Source organism: Pogoniulus pusillus, chromosome 7, assembly GCF_015220805.1.
Source record: "Pogoniulus pusillus isolate bPogPus1 chromosome 7, bPogPus1.pri, whole genome shotgun sequence".
Lineage (NCBI taxonomy): Eukaryota > Metazoa > Chordata > Aves > Piciformes > Lybiidae > Pogoniulus > Pogoniulus pusillus.
The window spans coordinates 5454318-5465284 of NC_087270.1; the positions used below are offsets into that span (position 1 = coordinate 5454318).

The 10967-nt window shown below is 45.3% G+C and overlaps 1 protein-coding gene across 1 annotated transcript; it reads right to left on the reverse strand.

Moving 5' to 3' along the window:
• Positions 1-3867: 3867 nt before the first annotated feature.
• On the reverse strand, positions 3868-10107 carry LOC135176621 (tubulin alpha-3 chain). The gene is made up of 5 exons (XM_064145749.1): positions 9983-10107; positions 8067-8289; positions 7065-7213; positions 5233-5913; positions 3868-4469 (listed from the first exon to the last, which is right to left on the reverse strand). Exons 1-5 carry the CDS (start codon positions 9983-9985, stop codon positions 4173-4175), a joined length of 1353 nt encoding a protein of 450 aa, XP_064001819.1. The 5' UTR covers positions 9986-10107; the 3' UTR covers positions 3868-4172.
• Positions 10108-10967: the final 860 nt, after the last annotated feature.

Here is a 10967-nt window from a genome sequence, read left to right on the forward strand (position 1 = left end):
TGTGCCACACAGCTTGGTGTCATCTGCAGACTTGCTGAGGGTGCACTCGATTCCTCTGCCCATATCACTGACAAAGATGTTAAACAGCACTGGTGCCAGCACTGACCCCTAAGGGATGCCACTTGGCACTGGTCTCCAGGTGGACATTGTGCAGTTGATCACCACTCTCTGTGTGCCACCATCCAGCCAATTCCTTATCCAGCAGTGCTCCACCCATCAACTCTGTGGTTTTCCAGTTTGGTGACCAGGATGTCATGTGGGACAGAGTCAAATGCCTTACTCAGGTCCAGTTAGATGAGGTCAGTTACCCTTCCCTTGTCCACTGTTGCTGTGACTTCATCATAAAAAGCCACTAAATTTGCCAGGCATGATTTGCCCTTGGTGAAGCCATTGCTGCTTAGCACAAGTCACCCCTACCTTGTTTTCCATTTGCCTTCAGGAGGATCTGCTCCATGATGTTGCCAGGCACAGAAGTGAGACTGAGTGGTCTGTAGTTCCTGGGATCATCCTTTTTTCCCCTTCTTGAAGATAGGTGTTATGTGTGCCCTTTTCCAGTCAGCAGGAACCATTAGATACAGGACTTCTGTCACATAGTGCAGTAGCTCAGCTTTTGTCTGTTAGGTAGTAGGAAGCAAATAACATTGAAGAAAAATACCACAGCCTTTTTGCAGTTATTTCTCTATTCTTTTTCAAGGCTACAACTATCCCTGTTCCACGTCAGCTCCTTATGAAAGTCCTCCTTACATCCAAGGAGGTGAAGATGTTATCCTGAGTCTCAGTAAAATAAGATGTTTCTCACACACTCACCATTTTCAGTATGTGCAAAATCAGGAGGAAGATTCAGTGAAAGGAGAAAGAACATTGCATCTACTGTGATGTAATGGCACTTAGTTGTTGAAAGGAAATACAAGCCTCAGAGTTAATTGCAGGTGATTAAAGTCATACTTTGCTCCAGGATAATTAATGAATATGTGAGAGAGGTACATTTTAACCATTAAAAACTTTATCTATTTGAACACCTGAAGCCTAACAGTGTGATCAAAGAGCTGTAGTTGAGATTGCATAAAACCAGCCCAAATGTTTACCAGTTTCCTGCACTAACCAGGAAACAGTATTTGACAGTTCTGAAGTGTTTCCTTAATGCTGTTTTTTTTTCCTGTTATTTTTCATGTCAGGCTTGGGGAAGAGTAGCTGGAAAAGTGCTAAAGACCTGAGGGTGTTGATCAACAGGCTGCTTAATATGAGCCAGCAGTGTGCCCAGGTGGTTAAGAAGGTCAATAGTTCTTGGCCTGTATCAGGAAGGATGTGACCAGCAGGATCAGGGAAGTGATTGTCCCCTTGTGCTCAGCAATGGTGAATCCACTCCTGGAGTACTGTAAGAGGCCCCCACTGTAAGAAAGACATCGAGGTGCTGGAGTGAGTTCAGAGAAAGGCAATGAAGCTGGTGAAGGGTCTGAAGAACAGGTCTTGTGAGGAGCAGCTGAAAGAACTGGGGTTGTTTAGCCTGGAAAAAAAAAAAAAGGAGGCTGAAGGGAGACCTTCTTGCTCTCTACAACTGGAAGGAAGGAGGTTGGAACCAGGTGGGTGTCAGTTTCTTCTACCAAGTAACAAGTGATAGGACAAAAGAAAATGGTTTCAAGTTGCACCAGGGGAGATTTAGATTGGAGATTAGAAGTTCATTCTTGACTGAAAGGGTTCTCAAGCACTGGAATAGGCTCCCCAGGGAGAAGCTTGAATCCCCATCCCCGGAGGTGTTTAACAGATGCATAGCTGTGGTGCTAAGGGACATGGTTTAGCACCAGACTTGGTAGAGTCAGATGTAGGTTGGACATTGGTCTTTCCAGCTGAAGTAATTCTATGGTTCTATGATTTCTACTGTCTGAAATAATTTTTATTAAGCAGAATTGGGAGTTTTGGCAGTCATTTTGGTAGCATTTCTCTGAGGGTGATTCAGGACACAAAGTGATCCTGTTCTCAAATATTTTTACTAATGAGCTTGTTATTAATTGTTGCTAATGGACAGTGCCCAGATGTTTGGCTGCCTGTGTAAGCTGAGGGCAAAGTTTGAGTCACCTAGTATTTACCCAAGACACTTCCCATCTTTAAAATCTCCATCAATCATTAACTGGTTTTTCACAGTTCAGCAATGCAGGTAGATTTCTTTCTTCCTGTCTTGCATACAATAAACGGAGATAAGGTGGTAGAGTGCGTTGAAGAGCTGCAGAGGGAGTTGCTGTCAGTGCTCCCACTCAGAACACGTTTTAATTACTTTTTATATTGTGCTAAAAATGGCTGCATTTTCCCTCTCACTTCACATGTCATCCACCTCTTTCACATTCTCTCATCTGTATTATACATCTTTCTCCTGTGCTTTCTATAGAAGAAATTCTGTTTCTTTTTCCCATCTGCTTGCTCACTTCTTTCACTATGAGAGCTCTGGCCCAGGGGGAAATGATCCTGTGTCTTGATTTTTTTTTATAATCTCTTCATTTCTTGGCAGACAGTCAGGCAGAAAGCAAAACAGAGAGCTTGGGCACGAAAGAGAGGCTGAGTGTTTGGCCGTTTGGGGATTTATTTTATTGTTTAAGTTTTATTGTTTCTAAGGTATTTTTTCTCCCCATTTCTTCTTGGGAATGTTTCACTTAGGCTGCCCTTTAGTACAAGGAGAGAATAGGAACTCATTATATTGAAGGCTGAGTTTTGATGTTACAACTGTACACAGGAAAGTGGTATTTTCCTTTTATTGTTCACAACAAAAGTTTTCCTTTATAGGAAGCATAATAGAAAGGCAGGTCTGAAGTTAGGGGGCAAGATGTTTTGCCCAACTTTAATCAGATATGAATTGCTTTGGAAGTTTTACAAGAGGTATATTGTTTGAGCTAAAGAGCACCAGCTGATACTTCCTTTTCATTTTGGATGCGTCATTACAAAATAAATATGAGGAAAGATAAATTGCAAGTATTCTGTTTCACATACAACAACAAAAAACCTCCTGTTGAAAATTAACCAGTAATAACTTGCGGTGCTGGAGCTGTGCGTACGGCTTGTCTCTAGCCAGGGTAAGCTCGGCTGTTCCCGAGTCTGCAGCACCTCCACGTGGACTGAGCCAAGGAAAGTGCCCCACAGCCAGCAGAGCTTGAACGCCGCCGCTGTCTGTCCTCCTCCCCCGACCCGGCACCCCAGAGCCCGTAGGGCTTCTCCCTCGCTTCAGCCGGACACGTCCCATTCTCTCCAGACGAGCAGTCCCGGGTTCAGGAGCGAATGACTCCACCCTGCCTGCCCTGTGCCCCATGGCGCGACCAAGGAGCCAGGGCGGTGGCCAGGACCTTGCTCTCACCCTGCAGAGACACTTCCCCACTGCTGACCTCCACTAGACCAGGTTGCTTAAAGCCCGATCCTTGAACACTTCCAGAGGTGAGGCATCCACAACTTCTCAAGGTAATCTGCTCCAGTGTCTCACACCCTCCTTGTCAAGAATTTCCCCCATACACCTAAATCTTGCCTTTCAGTTTAGAATCGTTACCCTTCATCCTGTCACTACACTCACAGATCGAGTGCCTCCTTATCTTCCCTGCAGCTCTCTTTTAAATAGTGAAAGGCTGCAGGAAGGTCTCCCAGGAGTCTTCTCTTCCTGCAGTTGAAAGACCCCATTGCTCTCAGCCTGCCCTCATAAGGGAGGTGCTACAGCACTCTGTTCCAGTCTTCACAGCTCTCCTTCAAACCCTCACAGCATGTTGGCGTCCCAGGAAAAGTGCAATTTCTTGATTTCTTCTATAATTTTCACATGGCCAAACTCTACCAAACTCTGCCATCTCAAATGGCCTTCAGTATACACATTATACATAGAAACAGTAAAGAAGAAACAAATTTGGGTATAGAACTGTTAAAACTTTATTTTAAAACAATGAAGCAAGTGAACAGACATCTACAATCCTTTTTGGTTTAGTATTTTTTCCAGACTTTGGTTTTCTAATATTTATATTCAAGTTCAGCTTCTGCTTCTACTCAGTCGACATCAACTTCTTTCTAATCTCCTTCAAGGGCAACCAGCAGTAAATTCTCATTCCTCTATTTTATACCTAACACATCAACAGACAAAAGCATGTAATTGAAAACACACAAGTGAACAAGGTTCTGCAATTCTTTCTTAAATAGTTTCAAAGTTTAGTTTTCTAGTATTCATTTTCTTCTTCAGCCTCTGCTTCCACTGAATCTATGCCGACTTCTTCATAATCTTTCTCAAGGGCAGCCAGATCTTCTCGAGCTTCAGAAAATTCTCCTTCCTCCATGCCTTCCCCAACATACCAGTGCACAAAGGCACGCTTGGCATACATGAGATCAAATTTGTGGTCAAGGCGAGCCCACGCTTCAGCAATGGCAGTGGTGTTACTCAGCATGCACACAGCCCGCTGCACCTTTGCAAGGTCACCACCTGGCACCACAGTTGGAGGCTGGTAGTTAATGCCCACCTTCAAGAAAATAGATGAAAATTTTCCTTAGGAGTGATAAGGTTTAAAGACATATTGCTGTTAACAATCCAAAATTCCCCTGAACAGATAAAGCAGTTTATGGTTATTTTGTGCTTCAACAAAATCCTCCTCATACTCCTGAAATACTGGGCTCAGTTTTGGGGCCCTCACTACAAAAAAGACATTGAAGTGCTGGAGTTTGTTTAGAGAAGAGCAACAAAGCTGGTGAAGGGTCTGGAGAACAGGTCTTGTGAAGAGTGGCTGAGGAAACTGGGCTTAGTCTGGAAAAAGGGAGGCTGAGGGTAGACATCACTCTCTACAATTAACTGAAATGAGATTTGAGCCAGGTGGGGGTTGGTGTCTTTTCCCCATAACAAGTGATAGGATGAAAAGAAATGGCCGCAACTTGCAGCAGGGGAGACTTAGATTGGATACTAGAAGAAACTTTGTCACTGAAAGGGTTTTTGACAGGAATAGGCTCCCCAGAGAGACAGCTGAATCCCCATCCCCAGAGGTATTTAACAGATGCATAGCTGTGGTGCTAAAGGACATGGTTTAGCACCAGCCTTGGTAGATTTAGATAATGATTGATCTTAAAGGTCTTTTCCAACCCAAACAATTGCATGACTCCATTCTGTGAAAATGTTTGCTGGCAACGTTGCGACACTATAGGAGGACTGAACAATCCCTTCTAATTCAAGCCTTAGTACTGAACAATCCCTTCTAATTCAAACATCAGGCATTGCAAATGCAGTGCAAGTACCTTGAATCCAGTTGGGCACCAATCCACAAACTGAATGGTACGTTTAGTCTTGATGGTTGCAATAGCTGCATTAACGTCTTTGGGAACAACATCACCTCGATATAGCATGCAGCAGGCCATGTACTTGCCATGGCGAGGGTCACATTTCACCATCTGGTTGGCTGGTTCAAAACAAGCGTTGGTGATTTCAGGCACAGATAACTGCTCATGGTAGGCTTTTTCAGCTGAGATGACAGGGGCATATGTTACCAGGGGGAAATGAATTCGTGGATATGGAACAAGGTTGGTTTGGAATTCTGTCAGGTCTACATTGAGGGCTCCATCAAAACGCAGTGAAGCAGTGATGGATGAAACTATTTGCCCAATTAATCGGTTTAAATTGGTATAAGTGGGACGCTCAATATCAAGGTTACGACGACATATATCATAAATGGCTTCGTTATCTACCATGAAGGCACAGTCAGAATGTTCTAATGTGGTGTGGGTGGTGAGAATTGAGTTGTAGGGTTCCACGACAGCAGTGGAAACCTGTGGTGCTGGATAAACGGCAAACTCTAGTTTAGATTTTTTGCCATAGTCAACAGAGAGCCTTTCCATGAGCAGAGATGCAAACCCTGAACCAGTGCCTCCTCCAAAACTGTGGAAGATGAGGAAGCCTTGCAGCCCTGTGCACAGATCAGCCTATAATGGATGAGAAGAAATGGGAGTGAAAAAAAAAAAGTTACTGATTATTTCTGAGAGAGCAATACTAGAATAACTTTTCTTAAGTTTAAGATCAGCAACAAGGACAGTGGAATCGAGGTACTCTCAGCAAGCTTGCTGACAACACTAAGCTCTGTGGTGAACATGCTGGAGGAAAGGGATGCCACCTGGAGGAACCTTGCCAGGCTTGAAAGGTGAGCCCATGCCAACCTCACGAAGTTCAACAGAGCCAAATGCAAGGTCCTGCACCTTGCCTGGGGAAATGCCAAGCACAAATACAGGCTGGACAGAGAATGGATAGAGAGCAGTTCTGAGGAGAAGTCAATATGAGCCAGCAATGTGCACTTTGCACTCAGAAAGGCAACCAAATGCTGGGCTGCATCCAAAGATTCTATGACTTATAGTTAGATTGCTAAAATAAAAAAAACACCCCAGCATTCCTGAGAGGTGGTCTTCCTTTTCACTTGTCCTTTTACTCAAAAGCAGCGGTGCCTCTGCATAACGTTTTTCTCAATAGGAATAATTTAGTAATTACTTTATAATGGCAGGAGCAGCTCTGTGCCACTATGACAAGTTAAAGCTGGGATACAGCTTTAGAACCTGTTTGTGTTTCCCTTCTAGCTTTCAGTAAGTATCAATTATATGCCTAAAACAATTAGTTTTGTAACTTTAAACAGACAACCGTCATCACTTTGAATCATATCATCCTGTAAGTTTCTTATACACAATGTTAAGATTACAAAAAAAACACCTAGAGAAGTAAGAAAAATTGCATGGCATTCAACCAAAACCTGAGGTTCAGGGTACTAGAAATATTTTGCCTGACATATAATGAGGTGATTCAAACTAAAAATAACAAATCAAGAAGTGTAGCAGCATTGTTGCACTTTAAAGCCTTCAAAATATGTTTCTGAGGTATCTTCCAAATGCTTTCAAAAAATGGCATTTCAGAGCCTAAACCACTGTTAAGTTTTACTGACTATATTTTTATTCAACATTTTGGGGAGCAAGAATGCAAGTTTTGTTTTGTAGTATTTCAAACAATCAAGTATGCACAAAATTCTTAGTAGTGATGGTTTGCTGTAGAGCTCTATCAATTATTCTTACTGACTGGCAGCATGGATTCTTACCACTTTGCGAGTGCGGTCTAGAACCAGATCAACAATCTCTTTTCCAATGGTATAATGGCCTCTGGCATAATTATTGGCTGCATCTTCTTTCCCAGTAATGAGCTGCTCAGGATGGAACAACTGCCTGTATGTGCCTGTACGTACTTCATCTACAAAAAAAACAAAATCAAAATACCACAACATCAGTTTGATCTGTTCAGGTCCGGTGTGCTGCCTTGTGACTACACACCAAGTGCATATGGCAAAAAAGTGCAGTGAGCATACCTCACTATAATTATGCAGCTTCTCTGCCTAGCCTAAAAAGATGGCACAACTTCAGCCTTTTGTTTGGGAGAAAACACCAGGTGCTCAGAAAGCAGTATTTATACTGAAGAACATAGAGACAGACAGAGACAAGATTCTGGATAGCAATTAAACAAAGCTCTGGATGCTGTACAGCAGTCTAGAAAGATTATCTAGACTTAAAAAAAATACTGTTGTTTTTAAAATGTTACTGGTAGATCATTATTTAATTTTGTTCAAATAACAATAAACTCAAAACATTAAAACGGCATCCAAACACAAGCATTGAAGTTGCATGACTGAGGCTGTGTCTGGTACTAAGGCAGAATTTTCCTTCTGTGAGTCATAGAATCATAGAATTAGGACAGGTTGGAAGGGACCACAAGGATCATCTAGTTCCAACCCCACTGCCATGGGCAGGGAAACCTCACACTAGATCAGGCTGTCTAGAACCTCATCCAGCCTAGCCTTAAACACCTCCAGGGATGGGGCTTCCACCACAAGCCTGGGCAACCAGTTCCAGGGTCTCACCATCCTGGTGATGAAGAGCTTCTTGCTAATACCCAGTCTGAATCTACTCGTTTCCAGCTTTGTTCCATTACCCCTAGTCCTGTTGCTACCTGACATTACTACCTGACATTCTATAGTGATCAAATCAAACGAAAAAGACCATAGAGGAGCTGTGCTTTTACACTAAAATCTTTACTATTGCATACATACCGACTACAGTTGGCTCCAAGTCCACAAACACTGCTCTGGGAACATGTTTACCAGCTCCTGTCTCACTGAAGAAAGTGTTAAATGAATCATCTCCACCTCCAATAGTTTTGTCACTAGGCATTTGGCCATCAGGCTGGATCCCATGTTCAAGACAATACAATTCCCAGCACGCATTGCCAATCTGAACACCAGCTTGACCAACGTGGATCGATATGCATTCACGCTGCAAATTAAAAGCAGAACAATGATAACAAGATACGGAGCTACCTCTCACCTAGATTTTATTCTCATGACAAGCTAGCTGTGGGTTGTATGTCCCTGTCATCTTTGTCTGTCACACTATTCCATGGTTAATATTGAGCGACAATTTAACTGATCAAACCATCTGCCACTAGCTGACCTGAGCAGACTTTGAGACTACTGATATTAAGGACAATATAGTCTCCATGAACACAGAGGGTGAGTACAGATTCATCATCCCTCACCATGTTGCACATGTATCTAATATTCTGCTTTGTCTCTTTTTCACTTCCTTTAATTTTGGAAAATTTCTTGCTATAATATCCCAAATTTCGTTGATTTGTTGCCAAATCAGGTACTGGATAACTGTTGCAAGAATCCTTCCTCCATAGGACCATAGGACCACAAGCCCACACATGTTTTCCATTATAGTAAGCATAGATACCTAGACCCTGACAATTCACACACATTTGAGTTCCTCCTGGAAATCATCTGAGAGTCCCAATTGTATGTCATCTGCCCACTTTTAGCCAGCTCCTTTGACTCTAAGCAACTGTGCCTCATGTTTAATCTCTCAGTAGCACAATTTTGCCTTACACTCGAGATGGAAGATGGCTTCCTAGCTTACTCTAACGGTGCATTTAGGAAGAAAACAGCCGAAAAAAAATAAAAAATAGGGTGTCTGGGCTGCTCTTTCCTCTTCGTTTGATAGCCTCATCAAAACTTGTACCACAGAACCTAGAATTGCTTAGGTTGGAATGTATCTTTAAGCTCACCGAGTCCAACCATAAACCTAGCACTGCCAGGGAGCCACTAAACCACATTTCCACATACCTCCAGGGACGGTGACTCCACCACTTCTCTAGGCAGCCTGGTCCATAGCTTAACAACCCTTTTGGTGAAGACGTTTTTCCTAATGCCCAGCCTAAACCTACCCTGGTGCAACTTGAGGCCATTTCCTCTTGTGCTATTGCTTGTTACTTGGGAGAATAAACTGATCTCCACCTCTCTCCAACCTCTTTTCAGGTACTTGTTGACTCCATGCTTTAATTCCCACCCCTGTGGTATTGTGCGAAGCCTTTTGCCAGCGAGACTAACGCTGTGCCTCTTTCCACGCCGGCTCAGCTGGCACCAAGCTCCCACAGCTTCCACGCCACCCGCTGGCCGGGCTTGTGACACCCATCCCGCCCTCACCGCCGCCGCCAGCGCCGACTAGCCGCCACTACCTCCGCCCCTCCCTGCTCTGATTGGCTCCGCTACGCCTCCGCGGCCGCATGCCCCGACCGCCCGGAGGTAGCGGCAGGGCCGCCAGGCTGTGGCCGTGCTCCTTCCCTCCGTCCTGCTACTGCCGGGCTTGGGCTGCAGCCCGCGCCTCACCTCTGCGCGCCAGAGGCTGCCGCTGCCAACAGGCTGCCGTCACTTTTCGACAGGTTTCGTCTTATCGGCCGCTGGCCGATTTCGACGCCTTGCCTCCCCTGAACTCTTAACTTCTCTGCTTCTCACCCTTCCTGCCTCACTGCTACCGAGGCACGTAGCGCGGAGGCAGCCTGCCGGTCCTGCCGCGGAGCAGGCGGTCATAAACTCCCTCGCCTCCCGCAAGAGCACTCCCAAACACCCTTCGTCCGTCCCCATATCCTCCCTCCCTCTTCTCCAACCATCAGGATCTTATTCCCCACCATGATTTCCTCGCTCCGCTGAGGGACTCTGGCTATGCCGCACCACCTCCGCCGCTGGCCGTTACACGGCACCAACTGCCGTCGGCAAACCGCTTCCCGGCCCCGTCGAACGGCACCAACGGCCGACGGCCAACCGCCTCCAGACCCGCGCCCTGTCTCCTCATTGGCTATTGCCTGGGCGGGCTGGAGGTGTGCGGAGGCCACTGATTGGCTGCGAGTGCTCTTCGCTCCACCGAGGGCGATGATTGACACTTGGAAGCAGAGATCGGGTGGAACGGAACCCTTAACGGTCATCCAGTCCAAACCCTTAGCGTGAGCATGGACATCTTCAACGACATCAGGTTGCTGAGAGCCGCGTCCAACCTGAGCTGGGCTATTTCCAGGCACAGGGGCATCTGCCACCTCTCTGGGCAACCTGTGCCACTGTTTCATCACCTTCATTGTTAAACTCATCCTCCTTGTATCAGCTTCAAATCTCCCCATTTTTACTTTAAAACTATCACACCCTTGTCCTGCCACATCAGTTCCTGCTAAAAAGTCTGTCCCCATCTTTCTTATTAGACCCCATTAAGTACTGAAAGACTGCAATAAGGTCTCACCAGAGCCTTTTCCAGGCTGAACAATCCAAAGCCTTTCAGGTGGTTTTCATAGGAGAGATGTTAACAGCTCTCTAACCATTATTGTGGCCTCCTCTGGACCTGCTCCAACAGCTACTGAGCTGGACACAGCACTGCAAGAGGCTGTCACCAGAGCAGAGCAGAAGGACAGATTAACTTCCCTTGACCTGCCTGCCACACCGCTTTAGATGCAGCCCAGGATACAGTTGGCCTTCTGGGCTGTGAGTGCACATCACTGGCTCATGCCCAGATTTTAGTCCAGCAGCATCTCCAAATTTGTCTGCACAGGACTGTTCTCCACCTCTTCATTCCCCAGCTTGTGCTGACACAAAGGTTTGCTCTGACCCGGAGCGGGAACTTGCCCTTGG

Excerpts from the sequence above, each read along its gene's own strand:
- LOC135176621 (XM_064145749.1), bottom strand. Across the intron at positions 7,214-8,066 it reads CTTGGAGCCAACTGTAGTCG|ATGAAGTACGTACAGGCACA; the intron begins GTATGTATGCAA and ends TTTTTTTTGTAG. Across the intron at positions 5,914-7,064 it reads TAGACCGCACTCGCAAAGTG|GCTGATCTGTGCACAGGGCT; the intron begins GTAAGAATCCAT and ends CATCCATTATAG.